General features: G+C 52.7%; 1 protein-coding gene and 1 long non-coding RNA gene across 7 annotated transcripts in view; one reads left to right on the top strand and one right to left on the bottom strand.

Annotated features, from left to right (window-relative positions):
• LOC137666273 (uncharacterized) overlaps window positions 1–14,073 on the top strand; it is a 24,587-nt gene extending 10,514 nt beyond the window's left edge. For all 5 annotated transcript variants that reach the window (XR_011048626.1, XR_011048624.1, XR_011048623.1 and 2 more), the window contains one exon: window positions 9,886–14,073. This is a non-coding gene — a long non-coding RNA (uncharacterized lncRNA). The remainder of the gene's footprint in view (window positions 1–9,885) is intronic.
• Window positions 3,685–18,664, bottom strand: LOC137666272 (uncharacterized). 2 transcript variants are annotated; one of them, XM_068406116.1, is made up of 5 exons: window positions 18,561–18,664; window positions 8,468–8,938; window positions 7,054–7,383; window positions 6,723–6,889; window positions 3,685–5,894 (listed from the first exon to the last, which is right to left on the bottom strand). In XM_068406116.1, exons 1-5 carry the CDS (start codon window positions 18,625–18,627, stop codon window positions 5,850–5,852), a joined length of 1,080 nt encoding a protein of 359 aa, XP_068262217.1. In that variant the 5' UTR covers window positions 18,628–18,664; the 3' UTR covers window positions 3,685–5,849. The 2 variants fall into 2 exon arrangements, with proteins under 2 accessions (XP_068262217.1, XP_068262218.1); XM_068406117.1 differs by lacking the exon at window positions 3,685–5,894 and adding an exon at window positions 5,901–6,584.

The raw sequence follows: 18,664 nt of genomic DNA, 5'->3' as shown, positions 1-18,664 counted from the left end.
AAAGGAAAACTTTGCTAATTTTGCAGTTGTTCCCAATAAAACCCTTCTCAGTCAGAATCAAATGAGTGCCTAAATCTGGCTGAAAGGCATGTTCCAGAACCCATGAGCCTTGTCTTGTTCCACGCAGAACCTGTAATTTAGCATTGAAAGCTTCTGGAATTTGGAAATAACAGCAAATTTTTAAGAAAATACTGAACAGGGCTGACTGCTCATCCCTCTTCCTACAGCTCCCAAGAAAGACCAGCCGTGAAAGGAAACACTCGAACGCTTGTGAGAGTCATCCTGTGGCAACTGATGTGTCTAATTTCAGAGCAAATGTACTTCTGAAGGAGAGAGGATTAAAACAGGGGAGGGGAGAAGCTACCCTGCGGGAGATTGTCAACAGATGTTCTATTATAGTTCAAAGAGCGCTAGCAAAAGGCTTCTGCTGCAGGGATATATTAATTCTGGGCAGTTCATCACAGGGAGACCTGTTTTATGACTGGGAGGATACCTCTGGTAACTTAGCTCTTTATTTGAACTGTGGGTGAGGGATTGAGTCTCTACCTGTAAACAGAGAGGGAGCTGAACAGTAGGAACAAACACATACTTATTTTCTTGCAGCTGTGACCACTGTCCGTCTGATCAAGATCAAGCTGGTTTTGTGGTTCAGGGAGTTATTTGGCTGATGGGTCTTTCCACAGAAAAAAATATTAGAGAGGAACTGAGGCTAACCATTGTTAAACTGCTGGTGCACGTGAAGCAGACCTGCACTGAGTATGTCTTTCAAGTGTATTTATTAGACAGGAAGTGGGAACAAGCACAAGGGAGGCTGTGCAGGCTGTCAAGCAGATGAGTACATCAGTCCCTTTGTCTTTAATGTGCAAATCTATCAAGTTTGACACTGCCTAGCACCCTATCTATGCTTCCTTCATGTAATAGTTAATGATTGCTTATAAAAGCTTACTAATGTTGCAGAATCAGCTATGGTGGTGGATCTAGTTTGCAAGTTATGTATCACCAGCCACAATTAGAAGGTCCTCTTCTGGGCAGGTCTAAGTGCTTTACCTTCTGAGAATGTTTTGAAGTTGTGCTTTGAGTAAAGGTTGATTTTTCTCAGATCTGTGAGGAAACGTGTCCCCTGCAAACTTAGAGCAGGGAAGAGTCTTCATTCAAATGTGGTTGGATGGGGAAGTTTGAAGACCTTGATTATCTTTCTTACAAAGTTCTGGGGGATTTAAAAAAAAAAAAAACAAACACAAACAGTTTTGGGGGCCTAATACTGATGGAGACTTTTGTATTAGCAGTCATGGTCTTCCAGCTTTGCTTATCACTTAGCTACATATCAGTAGGACCACAGATTTGGCTGTTCTATGGACAGGAAGTGCATGATGTCTTTTTTCTTTGGGGGGGATGGAAGGGAGGATTGGAGAGAAGATCCCTCTCTCACTTGTGCTATGCAGTGAGGCAGAGGTAGCAATTAGATGGGAACATCCCTGGCAGAGGCTCAGGAGGTAGACTTAGAAAAACTCTCTCTATTCCCCCATGACAAATCCACATTTACACTGAATTGAATGGTGTCATAGAAAATCAAGTATAAATAATGCGGAGGCGTGCAGTCTCCTGTTTCCTTCCTAGGTGTCTGGGAAATGACAATAGGCATTTTCCATTCTCCCCTGGGTGTGAGAAGAACATTGCTTGGCTACTGGCTAAAAGCTTCCCAGGTTATGCATCATCTCGTAGCCTTCATTACTGGAAGTTTACTGCTCTGCCTCCCTGGCTTGCTTCTGCTCCCTGGATCAGTGCAATGCCTCTTACGTTCTGCTTTAAGTGGTAGCAAGCACAGGGGACTATTATCCGTGGGAGAGCTTCATGGGGTTGTTGGCCTTACCAGATCCACATGCTGCCTTATCCACTCCAATGCTTCTCATAGCAGTTTCCCTGTCTCCTAACACTGTAGCCTTATTTACAGACTTGCAGTGTGACATGATGGTGAAAATACACAGTGTCCAAAGCTAAACTACAGGCACTGAGCCATGAAGGACAACTGAGTGGGCAGAGAACTGGCACGTAGCACAGGTAGCCCTGCCCTTGGCACAGCAGCTGTAGCACTGTCACTTTTCAGGTGCTCAAATCCCCTTCCCTTCAAAACATGAGTCTGGAGAGGGGAGGAGGGGAAGGTAGAGAAGGCAGGTGGGTCTCAAACTCCACTTTTCTTTTATCTGGGTTTCTTTCTCTCCTATTTAGCTTTAAACGTAGGTGATTTGATTGATTCTTGTCCCCTTACTAATTAATAATATAACTGTGCCTTACCCTAGGAGGCATTAAAACTAAACCTCGTCAAAACCAAGAGCTGTGTTCAAGGGGATGTATAGAAACTGGCAACAGTTGTTTTCTGGTTCTGTCAGTTTGCTTTACTGCACGAGAAAGATGAAGCCCACACAACTGGCCCGTGGTCCATCTCCAAACCTCAGAGATTGCATCACCTGGCTGGGAGGTCAGAACTTGGCTGGGCAAAGGCAGTAAGCTTCCTGCCTCCTGAGGGTGGCTGCCTGCACCAGCCTGTCCTGCTGCTGCCTCTCCAGCTAATGCAGATCTGCTCTGTGCTACCTCTCTAACAAGGCAGCTCAGCAGAGTTCTTCAGAAAATGATTCAGCTCTGAGTGGGGTTGGTGGTAAGAACAGAGGAAACTCTGACATAAACCACCAGAATAATGCTGACTTCAGACCTGAGAAGACTGGCTTAGTTGTAGCATGTTAGTTCCATTACTTAGTTATTCTGGTTTGTATGGTTGTATGTTGGGACAGGACTGAAATCTCTGCAGGGTTTAGAGTTCACCCCCAAGTCTTTAGATTACTCAGCAAGCACTTTGGTAGGCTTAGAAGTCTTTGCTCTCCCCTTGCTCCAGATCTTCCAGGGATTTGCTTTTCTAGATTTGTTGTGGGAACTCTCAAAACCAGCATATGGCAAATGACCAAGTAGTTTCACTCACCGTATTTTGCTTTTGCAGTAGAAAGTCTTGTAAAATAGTCTGTAACATGAGCTGGATGATTTTGCCCAAGTATTGCAACAGCTAGGAGAGACTATTAGCTCTGGGAGACTCTTATCAGCTCTGTAGCAAGAGCTGGGCTTTTGGATCAAACCATGAGCATTTACCTCCCTGTGGGTCTGAGTTCCAAAGGGAAGAGTTCAAATCAGCTATAAAGCTAAACAAAAAGAAGTACGTGCCTTTCAGTTTGCTTTGTCTTCTGCACTATAGAAAGAAGCATGACAGATGATGCTACTTAGGTGTGGATTAGGCTGGCTTTCAGGACATTTCTGTAAATAGAATTTGGGGTTACAGTTGACAATACGCAAGAATAAGGATATCTTCCATCAGAGGCAAAGGAAGAGGGTCTAAAGGTGTATGTTAGGTTATTTTGTGTAGTGTTCTCTAAGACAGATTTCATCTGATTTGACTGTATAGAAATTAATCTCAGTCACCCAGACAGGAAATGGCCCTGAGAAGAAGCAACACAAGCAGGGAGTGGTGTCCTTCTGAGCCCTCAGAGCTATGGTTTGTAGCTGTCTGGCACTTTCACGAGCATCTGGTCAGTGAGTCTTCCTACCCCAAACTGCTGCTGTTTATCTATCGCAAGATTCGTTGTGATCTACAAAAGCTAGTCAGTTAGACATTTGCAATGAAAATATGAGGACCAGGACACCTTTAGCATTTGTAACTTTATTGCAGAAAAAAAATCCACTATTAACATATTTTACAAAGAAAGTTGCACTTTGGTGTTGGGCGAGTTTTCTTCCTCACCCCTTTCCCCTGGACAGCGATGCATGGGAAACCAGAACAACCAGCCCCTGCCCATTCAGTTGTGTGCAGAGACACTTTCCAGCTATGCCAGTCTGCACCAGTTCCAGCCAGGATGGAATCTATTTTCCACCACTAACTTGCCTCTCTTTGTGCCAAAAACCAGGAGCACCCTGCCCTTCGGCAGGGGAAACAAGTCTGTAGCTAGGGAGATTGTTCTGTGCAGACAATGCTTGATACAAAAGCTTTGGAGTTGTGACAATTGCCCTTTAGTTTTCGTGCAATAACAGTAGGAGAGAACCAACCCTTCTTCTCTATTTTACTGGGCATCCTTATAATAAAGAGATGCAAAGCCAAAGCCAACAGCTGAACCCAAACTGCACTGCAGCCATTTGTCAGCCGCTTCGGAAGTAGTAACACAGGAAGGAGGAACTGCTGCCTTACCCAGTTCATCTATTTGACCCAGACCAGTTCTGGTCCATCTTTGGGCTTTGCAGACAATTTGAGCCCTGCTAATGGGGAAATTCCCCTTTCCCTGCTAAGACAAGCAATAACAGCACTGGAAAAAAAAAAAAGGTACTTTTGCTAGTAAGGCCTGGTGTCTGTCCTTTGTGGGGTCAGTGAGTGTTGCTACTGAAAGGAGAGGAAGAGACTGAGGCTTGTAAGAGCAATGCGGTAGATAATCTCTAGCCCTTGCTGCATCCTGAGGGAGCAACTGGCTTAGTCAAAAATGAAACACACTAGAGAAGGCATGTATTTCTTTTTACCTGTAGTCAAATGTGAATTAGAAAACAGGAGCAGGTATTAATTACATGAAGACTTTCATGTCACACACACTCTGGTCTTTCTGAGGCGAAGACACCAAAAGATCCTCAGACTTACACTCAGAGGCTGTGGTCCGTGGTTTCCTTGAGGGACCTGAAGAGCCTTGGATGCAGCCTACAGCAGTTATATTTTGAGGCAAAGTGCAGAATCTTATCAGCCTAACACCTAGAAAGGGAAGGGGAGGAAGGCACCTACAGCCAGGATCTGTCCTCATGAGAAGACACCAGTTGGCTCAAAGACCAACATTAGAAGGTAAAGGAGCTTTGACCTTGAATTAGCAGAGGAGGGAGAGTGCAGTACTAGTTTTGTACAACAACTTTCAGCAACTAGCTGCTAGCAACAATATGGGAGGTACCTGAAGAAAGGCATGTGTCAATCCAGGCAGGGAAATGGACTAAAGCATTTACTGAGCCTGGGCAAGGAGTTCACGCATATGCTGAAAGCATCAAGTATGGGAGACAGAGTTTCCTAATCTTGGTGAGACCAAATTAGTGTGTCTAATTGGCAAGAGACTGAGCCCTGTTAAGCTAAAATTATGTTCATTTTCCTCCCAGCAACTTCAAAGCAACATCAAGTAGCAAGGGCACTTCTCCAGTGGCCACAAAACTGTTTTCCCTGGTTAAAGGTATGCGTGTAGGAAGGAAGCAGAGCAGTCTGTCATCCTCCTGGTAGGTGTTTCAGGATGGGCAGTGCCAATCCTGGGACTAAAACTGAAACAGGAACAAAAAAAGTGCAAGAAAAAAACCCAAACCAAACAACCTTAAAAATGCAGAACAAGAGGGAGCCCAAAAGAACTGATCTCCACATCCTTGGCTTCCTCAGAAAACAGCAGTCTCCTTTGCTAGCACTGTGCTGACACCACCAGTGTTAAGAGCTCTTGTATGGATCACTTGCCCACCTCCTTTGAAAGCAGCAGCCGCCAAGAGGGACAGAAGAGATCCAGGCAGAATGTGATGGCAAAGGTTGTCTTGGCTAATTGGTCATCACACTAAAAGGAGGCACCTCTTCAGGGCATTGTTTCGAGGAGAGCCTGGAGGAAAGGGCCAGACTTGGGCTCTGATTCCCAGCGTAAAAACTTCAACACTGAACTATTTAAAATGTCTAAAACCAAAAGCCATCTGAAAAGGATCTTTCAGTTGTGTGCAAATCACAGCCCCTTATTCCTCAGCAGATTGTCTGGGACCAAGTCCTCAAGGCCTTCTCCTCTGGGAAGTTCAGCCGGCCAGGCAGAGGACAGCCTGGTTGCCTAGTAGCTGTAGAGTGAGAGAGGGGTGTCCTCCATCATGTCATCCTAGAAGCAGAGAAGAGCGTGCTTTAATGAGATGTCTGCACGATGGCATACAGTCCCAGCCTGGAAGAGTGCTGTGCAGGCAGCGCAGCCTTCTCATCCACACTGTCACGGTGTGGTCATCTGCCCAGCAATCCACCCAAATGCTGTCCTTGTGCAATTCCTGGATCTTTGGACTGTCGCTCTCCCCTCCTGCTGCAGCTTTTGGAGAGCAGAGATGTATGCTGGGAGAGCCTGCCCGCTGAAGGGATGTGGAAAGCCCTGGCTGTGGAAAACTCCACTCAGCTTGAAAGAGCATCAGCTTGCTAGCTAGCTGCAGAAGGGAATCGGTACTCCTCTGTCCCAGAAAGCACAGTGAGTTAGTTGCAGCTTCCCCAGAGCTAATCCAGCCTCTGAAACCCTCATATCTTTTTACATTCCCAAAAGGTCAAATGCAGACAGACAGACAGACAACCTCCCCAGCACAGAGCACAGAATCTGCTTTGTCATAGTCACAAAGCAAATATATCAGAATACAGGAGGAGAGACTAGGAAGATGTCATTTCAGGGGAAGTTGGGATGGAGGTCCCCTTTCTCTCTCTATTTAACCTCTTAGCATTCCCCGGCAGAGTGAGGGGAAGGCAGAGAGCTTCTTTAGTGGTCAACCTTGAGACTTGCTGTGTTGATTCAAACCCTGGAGGGAAGGAGAGGGACCTAAGAGGGAACAGGAGTTGTGGTCAGCATTCTTGCTGCTGCAAATACCCAAAGCATTGCTAATGTAGTAGAAGGGGAACTGCAAAGCAGCCAGTAGCAAGCCAGCCCATGTCAGGCTGGGCTGAAGGCATTGCTCACCATGGGCAGGTCCTGCAGGCGCCGGAACTCCATGCGGCTGTTGTGCTGGCGGTATCTCAAGAAGCCCACCAGGCCTAGGATGCCCACCATGACAATGAAGACGGAGATCACGGTGATTACCAAGGGATCAGCCCTCGTTGTATCAGCCAAAGGAGAACTGGGTAGCTCTGCAAGGATACCAAGGGAATGAGGCCAAAGGAGAGCCTTCAAGGGCTGGAGTAGCAAAGCCCTGTCTTCTCTGGTTCTGCTCAGTATAACCGAGAGGAAATCTGAGGTACCCCCAACCCTTTGCCATGTTTTGCAAGACCAGGGACAAAAGCAGAGCATTTACCTGGATTTTCGTCATCGCCAACATCCAACACAGAAGCTTTCTCGTGCATGGGCTTTAATGGCTGCTCCAATGCAGACATGCTGGTGGGGATGGCAGCTGTGCTGGCAGTGGTGGAGCTGGTCACAAGGAGCGTCACCATCACGGTACTGGAGGTGGTAGCAGAGGACGTGCTCCCTACGGTGGAGATGGGAGCAGAGGAGGTTCTGGGCTCCATGGTGCTCTCCTCTGTGGCACCCGTAGGGCTCGTTCCTGGCCTGGTTTCAGACCTTGCTGCTGTGGGCCCCACGGTCTGCCCATCAGAAGGCCCCAGCTGAGAGCTGTTAGTTGTTGCTGCAAGATAGGAACAAGCAGTTATTTCAAAGGATAGAGTGCAAGCGCACTGTTCTGTGGGACTGGACGAGATGTAAGCAAGGCTGTAAGGAAGAGTGCTGGGACTATAGGAAAACCAGCTTATTGACAACCCTTTGGAAAAAAAGCAGGTCCTATAGCACAGCCACAGCTGAGCCGTGCTATAAGCCACAGTGCTTAGAAAGTCCTCTTGGTTTTCATGTGCGCCAATCTGCAATGTCCGCCAACCTCAGCTGGGCCCACAAGGCCTGTTCTCTAGGGACAAAGGACAAGCAGAGAAGCCTCAGACAGCTCTGCAAAGAGCTGGGGATCACCCCAGAGCAAGAGACTGGGAAAGATCTCTCATCCCTCCTTAGGGGGAGGACAAAGAGGGCTGCCAAGGGACTGGGTAGCAGCATCCCCTGGGGCTGTGTCTGTGCGTCACAGAGCAGCAGGACCCTGTGACACAAGCCAGGGCGAAGGATGTGGTTGTGCATGAACACCATGCACATCAATGGTCAATCAATATCTGCCTTGCATCAGGGCCTTGTGACAGCTTGGCAGGCCCCAAGGTAGGCAAGACCCCAGACCCTATAGCCAGTCCCCACGCTGCCCAGAGGGATCTGAAGGTAGGGTAGGGGTTCCCATGGTTGCCCAGGGATGGATGGGCTGACGCTTGTGCCTGCCCATCTCCATGCTTTGTGCTAAGGGAGGGTGCGCTGCCCCATTCTGCAGGCAGCAGGGAAGGCTCCTGTCAAGCCCCTAGCTCTGGTGCAGGAACAGCCCAGGTGGGCAGCACTGCTGAAGCACATTGTTTCGGATGAGATATATAAAGGACTTCCCTGCATACAATCAATGTCCTCATCAGAAAGCAGCCAGCACAATTACCACCATAATTAATGGGGTTTGCAAAGAGGATGCTGAACTAACAGCACCTCTGCAAGTCAGTCCCACTGAACTGGCCATGCTTAATGGCTCGTTCCCCTTTTCTCCCTCTCTCCAGTTCCCATGAGAGCTCACAGAAGTTCCCAGGTTGTGCATCCTTGGGACAGGACTTTCTGCACAGGCAGGAAGGGCAAAACCTCACCTGGCACACTGTTCACAGGAGGCGCTGGGGTTGCACTGCTGGTGTCATCCATTTCTTCAGTTGTGCTGAAAGGCTCTGTGACTTCGTGGTTGGGCTGATTTTCTTCCAGAGTACTGGCAGTCGGGGTAGGGGAAGGGATTTCAGTGCTGCTGTCGACCGACAAGCTCATGTTGTGGTGCTCACGCTGTGTAACTGTGACATCCCCGGGGCTGGCAGCGGTGGAAGCCTGCAGTGTCTCTGCCTTGGTGCCCACCATGTGGGTAGCAGGGATGGAGCCATCCTCCACCTCTGTAGCATGGGGTCCAGTGACATTGAGTGTTGCAGCAGTGAAGTTTTTCTCCAGGCTTGTCTCAGGAATGGCAGTAGTCACTGGGCTGAAGTCAGAGGTGTCCCTTGGCTGATGAGAGGGTAGCACTGTGCTAAGAAAAGGTGATGGTGTCACCAAGGTCTCTGCTGTCTTCTGTCCCTCTCCTATGGAACAGAATTAAGAAATGCTGAGAAGTTTGTCAGAGATCCCACACTGAGAGGAGAAACAGGGGAAGGCCAGGAACTGAACCTCTCCATCCCCTTAACTCCAAATCCAGCACAGGTTCACACTTGGGGAAGGCGTTTAAATAGCTCCTCTGTCCTCCTGCCCTCTGAGGCAGGGACCTGCTCTAGGGGACCTGTCTTTACTCTCCTCCCCCTCAAGCCCTGTGCTCCTGTTCTGTGGGGTCAGCATCACCCTGGAGCACCTCTTAAACCTTTTTAGAGGATTTGTGGTTTTTTTTTAAAAGTACCACCTGAGACCTGATTCTGTGAGAAACTTAGCTAAGTCTTCCTTGGTTCATTGAGAAGTGTCAGAAGTGGTGCAGAAAAACTACAGGTGGGGAAAAAGCGGAAGTAGATCCTCTAGCTCCCCTGGCCCGATGAAGTGTAGAAAAGTGATGTTTAAAGTCTGTGGCTGGGAAGGGTAAAGCATATGTTGCCAGTCATCTTAGTAGTAGTGTGGGCTTGCTGCTAGAGGGAAAGGTGAAGTGGGTGGCAAGGAAGTACTACAGCTAACAAGGCTGGTGGTGTACTTTGGGAGCCACCTTCATGAGCTATTTATGAACACATCACCACCATGAAGTGTGACTGTTGTCGTAGAAATTGGGAGCTGCTCAGCCTTCCACTGCAGCAAACAGGGCTGGCTTCCCTAGCGGGAACCTGCAGCGAGCAAGGATCCCCCCAGATCCACAGCTGCTAGACGGTCTGACAGCATGTGGGAGGAGGAAAACCACGAGGCTCTTACACTGCCTGTTCATAAATACGGATCCTGTGAGGGCTTTTTAGGGTGGGAACAGGAAGAAAACAGGGAAATGTAGCCACATTAGGATGGACTCTCCAGACAATTTAAAAACATCATATGGTCAATATTTTGACGATTTCTGTTCAAGCTTCTACCCAAGACACAGAGGCGTGATGAGCCAACTACAGAAAAAAATAAAGGTACTGAAGAAAATCCATCTTCATGCCCACTGTTTCCACAGCAGAGAAGCATCTGAGGCAGATGCCGTAACCAAGAAACATTCATCCACCAACAAAGCAGCCCACTCTCGTACTAAGGCTTTGGAAAATCTCAGTAGCTTTTAAAAGCTCTTCAGAACGGACACAGTTATCAGAACTCTTCTCCAGCTACAGCACTTAACAGGCCCTAAAAAAAAGACACAATACATATCCCTCAGGAGACCTTTGCAGTATCCTGACCAGCTGAAGAATTCAAAACCTTGGGGCAGCCTGACAGAGCTGTGCTTCCCCGGCCCGGGGCCCCAGTCTCAGGAGGGCTCCCATGGGGGATGCACGAGCAGGCAGCACAACCCTGCTCGGCACACTCGGAGAACAAGGTCTCAAGGGAAGCCCCACCTGGGGCAACTTAAACATGAAGACCAAAGGCGTAAGTGATGCTCCCTTTGGCCTCGCCTGGATCCAGCTGTCCGTAGCCAGAATGTGCCTCTAAACAAAGCAAGCTGCTCTCTGAAATGGAGCTAACGCGCAGGATATGCTTACACCACTAACACCTGGAAGGAGAAGAGCTGAGCACTGTGTTTCCCAGGATCAGGCACCAAAGCTCACAGCTCTTCATGCAACAATTTCCAGCCTTAAATCCAGCATTGCTATTCAGCATGCTGCCCGCTGGGTGAGATCCCAGCAGCTCCAGAGCCTGCACTGGGCAATGCTGTAGGATCCTGGCTGGGCACTGGCAGATGCTTGTTCTGTAAACACCTGACTACCTGCTCACCCGCAGCAAGAGACACACACAGAGCTGCACTGTCACCGTGGGGTAAACAGGAAAGGTGGTGGCTAGGTGCCCGGCCAGCAGCGAGCCTGGCTACATGCTGCTTTGAATAGCACGGGGTGGCAAGCTGTGATCGGGGTCACGCAGAGGAAAGATTTGGGGAGAGCTGGCTTGCACAAAGGCCCAAGCAACTCTGAAATGGTTGTGCCAGTTTCTGACTAGGAAAGGAAAGCCAGGGGGAAGGCGGATGAGTCTGGGCCCTACACACCAGGGTGCCTCCCTGCAGGGTCAGAAGCTGGCATCCCTGCCAGGAGGTGCTGTGGGGCAGGAGGGTTTGTGGGGACAAGCAGGTCCCCCCACCCTGCAAATAAGGATTGGCTGCACACACAGCTCCCCACTGTCTGCGAGAAGGAGAGCTAGTGGGAGTAGTATTTCCCTAAGCTCTTCTCTCTCCGTAAGTAGCCACGTGGCTCCTTCCCGCAGAATTGCCCGGTGTCCATGATCACCAAGGATGCGGTGCCTGGGCAGACGGGCTGCTCTGGCCCCGCATCCTACAGAAACATGGCAGGAGCATTGCAGAAAGGCTCGTGCTGTAGCAGCAGCTGGCCCAGGTCTGGCGTAACACAGCACTGCGGTGTGTGAAACCTGGTTTGTAGAGAATTGCAGAAGAGATGTTAAAATTGGCAAGTGTGGCACAGGATGGGGAAAGGCTGGGGCAGCAAGGGACCTGCTCAGAGGCCTTTGAGCATGGCAGGTGTTGATGGCACCTGGTTTAGTCATCCAAAGGAGAGCCTGAAAAAGGAGAGCCTAAACAAGGCTAACACAAAGACTCAAGCCATTAAGAGGTGATGGTGGGAAGATAGAGAAGAAGGCAAGAGCCTGAAGATGGGCAAGGAAACAAAGGACAGTGAGTAAATCCTGATCACTCGGGGACAGACAGACAAAAGATCACCATCACTGTCTGTTAGCTCCTAAGGGGTAAGGCACATCCAAAGCCAAGCACACAGTCACCAAGCAAAGCACCTGGGGAAATACTCGATAGGTCCAACTTGGTGCTTGTGAGTATGTGGGTGTTAAGAGTGCAAGCACAAGTTTTACTTCGGTTTTGTTTCAAAATAAAAATACCCCCCAGTATCTTGCATTAAGATTTGCTACATCGTTGCTGCAATGCCACAACTTTGCTTCCCACAGTTTCATCACCAAAACAGGCACCTACTGCAACCCATTCCCACCCAGCTCCACTGCAAACCCTGCAGTACAGTGGGCCAGAGCACAGCTCTGCTGCGAAGGCGCTGCGGCTGGCTGTGCTGGATGAGACCCTGCAAACCTCACGCCCGCTGTGATCCTCCAGGGTCCAGCTGCTGTGGTTTGCTCTGGATCCTTGGTGCCCGACAGGTCAGAAAATCCCCAGCTCCAGCGCTGTTGCTGCTGCTCCAGTCGCTGAGCGATGATGTTTTTAGCTGTTTACCAGTTACTTATAGAGATGCAGGTCGGAGCTCGTTACTCTGGCGTCTTCCTGGAGGAGCTCTGCTTCCTGCAGCACATGCCAGGGAGGCTGTGGCTGCACTGCCTAAGGCATCGCCCTCATCGGCTCCTGGAGACAAGAGGGAACCATGTCCCTCTTGTCTCAGATGGAAAGGGAAGGAGTTAGTGTGGATGCTTCACCCTCTTTGGGATCCTCCAAGGCCTGACAGTTGCAGCACCCCAAGACAGCTGGTGAAGGTGCAGTCACGCCTGGATCCATAATAAAGCAACTACGACTATACTGCAAGTGAAAAAGCAGGACCAGCTGCAAACAAGAGCTCTGATAATAACAGCATCTCTGTTTCCCTGATGGGGGACCAAGGGTGGGTTTGCTTTGGTTACACTGCAGTGCCTGCTACAGCAGAGCTGGCTGGCCGTCCCCTGGCTACAGCCCCCCTCCTGCCCCGGGTCTGTGCTAACCACCAGCCTCAGTCTGCGCGTGGTGAGAACCAGCAATCTCAGACCACATTAGGGCAGGGCTGGTGGATTTGGAGCCGCAGCTCCCATCAGACAGCGCTGACTGCAGTGACCTCTGTCTGGGAAACGAGAGGGGCGAAGGAAGAGAGCGGCCCCAAGGGAGGAGGGATGCAGCCAGCCGAGAAGCCCCTGCCTTGGACAAGGGTGGGAAACGCTCCCTGCTCCATGAGGGAAGGGAGGGCTCTGAGCATCAGCCCGCGAATTCGGCCCCTCTCCAGCGCTGCATGAGGACACTGAGGGACCTCCACGCATCAACCCGAGCTCCCACCAGCTCCAGAGCAGACATGGTATAAATATGCCATAAGGAAGAGGAGTGAAGGAAGCCAGCTCTGCAGGAGACGGGGCCGTTCCTGCTTTGCGCTCCCTGCCCAAGTTTCAGGGCTGGGGCCAAGCGAGGGGCTGAGGAAGGTTTGCACAACCAGCACAGAGCACCGCTGCTGTGTCAGGGCAGCCACACAGAGCGGGGATGTCTCCTCCCTCCTCTGCCACAGCAGCCACCCCACTGTCTATTTGTTTCTCAGAATAAAACAACGCAGCGAGACAGAGCAGGACCTCAGCTGGACCAGCCTGCGGACAAGCTCTTGCCACAGCCCTCCTGCCCCAGTCCCAGCAGCACCCTCCGCACCCTCCTTCCTATCTCAGCCAGAAACATCAGCCTGAGCTCCCCAAGGGTCAACACAAACCCGACTCCAATCCACAGGCTTTACCACCATTTCTAAAATCCCTCTTGAGGTGAGATGTAGGAGAGCCATGTAAGGTAAGGAAGCCAGCGGCCGGCTGGCTGCCAGGGCTCGAGGGAGAGCAGGACAGTGGGGTGCAGGCTGCAGTCACCCCTAGAAGAGGCGCACAGAGACCCAGGTGAGAGCTGAGCACGAAGACAAGAAAGGATCCACCCAGGGTTTCAGAAAAAGTGCCCATGGGAGCAGGACTCCTTGGTGCAGATGTATCTTCCTGCACAGGCTGTCACTGTCTGCGGACAGCATCTCACTTAGATCGGCTTCCTACAGAATGCACGTCAAACCACTACTCTGATTCACTGAAAAGGCACCCAAACCCTTCTAAAATGCTATTTTTGTGCACTAACTGAATTCAATTTCCATTTAAGTGTAACAGCTCAAGCTGCAAACAAGCTCGTAAAATGCAAAATTAATATAATGTTTAAAAAGTAACAGCATAAACTGTAACTTCTGTGTATTTAAGCAATTATATTGTATCCTCTTGCTTAGCAAAATACTCCATTAAGTGTAGAAATTATCTTTTGTTGCTAGTTATTACATTTTTATGGTTACCAACCAACAGTAATTAAACAACCTCTTCAAGGAAAAAGAGCTTGAGTATAAATGCAAATAAAACCATATAGTGGGATTTAAAACCAAGGCTCCTAATTTCATTTAAAAGCAGAACTGGAATAGCTGCTGATTAAACACCAGCTGAGCCCGAACTCTTCTCCTTAACACAGAGCTTGGAATAAAAAAAAATAAACAAGTGGCAGAAGAGATTTCAGGAGCCCTTCAGGTAGGTGCCAGATGCACCCATGGATGCTGTACAGCAAACACCCTCATCGTGACGAAGCAAGGCTCAGAGACGCAGGTCCGGTACAAAGGGCAACTGCTTTGTAAGCTCAGCTCCAGTTTGATACCCTACAGCACCTCAATAGGAGGCAGGATGCCACTGGGCTGCATTTGCTGCAGGCTTCAGCGCTCTCCTTGCCAGGGCTGATGCCGGGACTGTCCCCAACCCATCCTGGCAGAGAGAGGCTGAACAGTCTCTGTCCGCTGCGAGGAGTCCAGGCATCGGGTCCAGGGACAGATCGGACCTTGCAACCTGCTCGGGGACCACAGCGAAGCTCTTGCGCGGCAGCATGTTAATTCACCGCACCCCACGTGGCCTCTCAGAGCTGAGCTGTGCCCTGTTGCGCAGGCAGAAAAAATGGGGGGGGGGGCCTGAACAGGGGGTGCTGAGTGCCCAGCATAGCCCTGGAAAGCTGCCAGGCTGCAAAGCAGGCTCTGTGGTAAGGGACAGGAATAGAAACCAGGTCTCCTGACCGAGAAGCTCCTTCTAGCCCGATAGGCAGGCGGCCACAAGCTGAGCACGAGACGGGGCTCAGATTAGATATGGGGTGCCGAGCAAGCACAGCGCTGGGAAGGGACAGCCCAGCGCCCAGCCTGGCAGGAGGATGCTTCCCTGGGGCATCTGCGGATGCTGGGCCTCCAGCTTGAACCCCTGGGGAGCAAAAAAGGGAGCCAGGTGTATGCCAGTGCTACTGCCCCATTTGGTGGCACTGCATTTGGGATGGGGACATAGCAGAGCCGGGCAGAGCAAAAGTTGCGAGAGCAGAGAGGAGCAGCCCTGGGAACAGCGCCATAAATGCTGAGCACAGGTTCTTCAGTACTAGGAGAAGACATGCCCAGAGCATGCAGCGGTGCCGGAGCCTGAGCCGGGGAGGTGAAGAAACTGTGCTTTCCCACAGGTTTGCATGAAGCCCCATCACTGATCCCCCATTTAGAGGTGATGGGGCTTATCCCAAATTCCCGTGGCAGGGCAAAAGGGGACAGCAGGCTGCCTTGCCAGTTATTTTCCACTGTCTGCATGCAGCTACAAAACACCCTGCTTGGCACAAAGGTGCCCACGAGGCTCCCACATTATTTGCTTTGTACCTTGGTGGAGGGATTGGGCCGTGATGAAGACCCCTTTGCCCAGAGGCTGCTGGGGACATGCACGGCACCCAAGGCCTGGGAAGCCCGCCCTTCTCTGGGGCTGCGTAACCCCAATAATACAGCAAGAGCAGGGAGCCCTGGCATCAGCCAGCCCTGGCCCTGCTTACCTCAGGAGTCACAGCTGCAGTGGAGGAAGCACTCATGTCATTAGGAGAAAATTAATTAGCCAGTTGCCTTAATAGCAGCCCCATGTCAGTGTACTACAGCATGAGCTGGGGGGAGTCTGGATGTCAGGAAATCCGCACAGCCCCGAGCAGCCCCCAGGACCAGCTGTGTGGCTGCTGGTTTCACAGGCTGTGGGGCTTGGAGGATGCATCCGGCCCTGAGTAGCCGCAGTTTGGGTCATGCAGGGCAAGCACATGCCCTTGTCCTGCCCTGAGCAGCCCTGCAGGGCTCAGGACATGGCCCTAGACCTAAGCGGTGATGAGCCTTATGAGAGCTGCCCCACAGAGTGTGGTGGGGATGAAGGCAGCCAGTGTCACTGCAAGCTGGCCCTGTGGAAACCCCTACAGCAAGAACTGTGTCTGCCCACCCGGAGGGACTCGGTGGAAAGGAAGGAGGGAGAGGGGCCTCGGTGCTTTGTATCATCCCTGCTCCCCTTTGCCCAGAGGGATGGGCTGAAGGAGGTGAGTGCTTTGCCCCTGCCCAGTGGGTCAGGCCTTGGAAGGGCAGCAGGGAGCCAAGATCTACCATGCACCAGAGGCTGGCGGAAGAGCACATGCAGAAATGGCATCGAAGACCAACAGCATGATGTGATGAGGCTGGGCAGGGAGTGCAGGGGTGGTGGTTACCCCACACAGCTGGAGGTAACACCTTGAGGAGAGGATCAAGCTGTGGCTCAATTCTGGGTTCAGGAGAGCTGGAGCCATCCAGACAGGGTAGGGTTGGGTCCCTCCCCTCGCTCTGGGGAAACAAGGGGAAAAAATCATGGCAAATCAGCTTCGGGGCTCTGCAAGCAGCCATGCTGCCCACCTGTGCGCGCAGCCTCGGGGGCCAACAGATGGGGCTTTATCCCCTTCTGCCGCTCCCGGCCCCGTGCTGTCCCCTCCGCTTGCGAGGCAGCTCGGCGTGGGAGGGGGAGGCTAATGGCCAGACCGAAATTACTCAGGGTTTTATTTGTAAGGCTAACGGTGCTGGAGGAAGTGGATTTCCACGGGCAGTGAAGAAAGGCTGCATTGAGAGGCCGGGGTGGGCAGAGTGGGGAGGATGCGGTGGCCCGAGCCCCTCCACGGCCCCGCAGCAAACCTGTCCGGGGAGCAGGAGTAGGCGCTGCCGGACAGCGGGGGCAAAGGGGATCTGCACCAGGAGCTGGGACAAGCCTGGTTTTGGACAGCTTTGTCTAGGGACTGTCGACTTTGGGGCCGACCTCCGGGCAAACCTTTCCCTTCCCCCATCACCGTCCTGCTGGGATTCTCTGGTGTCTCATTAAGGGTTGTGCTTGCTATGGGGCAGTTTTTTATCAGTGGCATCTCTTCTATGCCATCTATTTTTCACAAAACATTTGCTCTCTCAACTGTGGCTGAGATTAGCTAGCGGACCCAAAAGCCAGGAGACCAAGGGCCAGGCCAGCTGCATAGGTGCCATTTCCTGAAGCTGTAAAGGGACTTTGGGACTGGGACACTAAGCATCCCAGGAAAAAATCCAGCGCAACCTTAATTCTGTCACATCCTAGCAGTTTGAGTCTTGGACCTTGTAGCGAGAGGGCTCCTATGAGCCAGCTGGGGCAGGGGGCTCCCCGGGGGTACCCCAGTGTGCTGGGGGCAGGAAACACTGCGAGACACAACATGGGGCCAACACAGCCAATGGCATCCCCGAGCTCCTCCTCCTCCTCTCGGTGCTGGAAATCCAGTGTCGTTACTCTGCCAGTGGCCGGTCACCTCCCCGCAACCCGCCACAGCGCAGCCACGCTCACACGGGGAGCGCAGCGTTACCCAAGGCTTTGCCCACATAAAGGGGGCTGGTTTGTGACTGTTTCCCCATGCTCAGCCTCAAACACAGCCAAACCGCATCCGGCACCCAAAACCTCAGCCCGAGCGCTGCTCTCGCTGCCTCTCGGCCCTGCAGGCACCTACGCTAGGGTTCTACCAGTTATTAGAAACCGAGTTTCTCTGTGTCACCCTGTGGTCTCTACTGCTGCTGTCACTGTGCTGTGATCTGACCAGGGTCTGGCCAAGGGTTTTTTCTCAGCCACAAAGAAGAGGAAACACGTTTGCTTCCCGAGCCCCAGGCAAGCTCCTAAATGCCAGCTCAGACCTTCTCACTGCCAGGGTCATGGGGGATGGCGACAGCCCCCCGACCGGGGCACGCTCCCAGCCACGCGGCAGGGCCTGGCAGCCTGTCGGTGGATGGGGCTGTCAGCGCCACGCTGCAGGCTGCGCCTGCCCACGTGGGGACGTGTTCCTCGTGGAGCTGAGCCGAAATACAGCCTGGGAGAGGCTGCCTGGGGCTGAGGTCTGGCTCCTGCTCCGTCCTGGCCACCGGCATCGCCTCCCCTGCCGCAGCACGACGGGATGGGTGCCCTGTGCCTGCAGGGAGGCGGCAGAGCTCGGGCTTTGTCCGGGGTGCCCTCGGGGGGAAGCTCAGCAGCGGCTCGGAGGCAGCCAGGAGCTGCAGGGTGGGAGCCAGGGGGCTCGCAGGGCTGGATGCTGGCGGACGAGCCAGCTCCCCTCCCCGCGCATCCCCTCGGGCTCCCCGCTGGGCCGGGGCGGTGAACCCGGCCGGCTCCGCTGCCGGGGGAGCAGCGCTCCCGCAGCTGCCTTGTATGGGCAAGGCCCAGCGGGCGGCCTCGCTGCTGCCTTGAGCGCGGGGCTCGCCGGGCCCCCCCCGAGCACCCCTGGGCGACCTGACCTGCGGGCACGACGGCGCCCGGGGCCGGGGGCGCTTCGCCCGAGTTTCGGGGCCAGGCCAGGGGCGCTGCTCCCCGGAGGTTTCCGTCCCCGGGGAGGGCTCCCTAGACCCTCCTCCCCCAGCCCCACCAGCGGGCGGAGGAGCCCGGTTCCCGGCGCTGCCCCGACGGCTGCCCCCGGCGCTGCGCTCCCTGCCACGGCGAGACCGGCGGGACCCCCCGGGCCGCCCCCCCCCCCCGTCCCGGTACCCCCTCGGGCGGCCGCCCCGGTACCTGGCAGGGCGCAGAGCAGGCAGCAGGCAGCGGCGAGGCGGAGCAGGGCGCGCCGCGTCCCCTCCATGCTGGGCCGATCCGCGCTGGCTCCGCCGGCGGCACCG

Source organism: Nyctibius grandis, chromosome 8 (assembly GCF_013368605.1).
Source record: "Nyctibius grandis isolate bNycGra1 chromosome 8, bNycGra1.pri, whole genome shotgun sequence".
NCBI classification, from domain to species: domain Eukaryota; kingdom Metazoa; phylum Chordata; class Aves; order Nyctibiiformes; family Nyctibiidae; genus Nyctibius; species Nyctibius grandis.
This window is presented reverse-complemented; position numbering and strand designations above follow the sequence as displayed.

Coding starts and splice junctions, on each gene's coding strand:
- LOC137666272 (XM_068406116.1), bottom strand. CDS start 18,627: ATGGAGGGGACGCGGCGCGCCCTGCTCCGCCTCGCCGCTGCCTGCTGC. Junction 8,939..18,560: donor CCTGCTCTGCGCCCTGCCAG/GTACCGGGGCGG, acceptor TCTGTTCCATAG/GAGAGGGACAGAAGACAGCA. Junction 7,384..8,467: donor TCCTGTGAACAGTGTGCCAG/GTGAGGTTTTGC, acceptor CCTATCTTGCAG/CAACAACTAACAGCTCTCAG.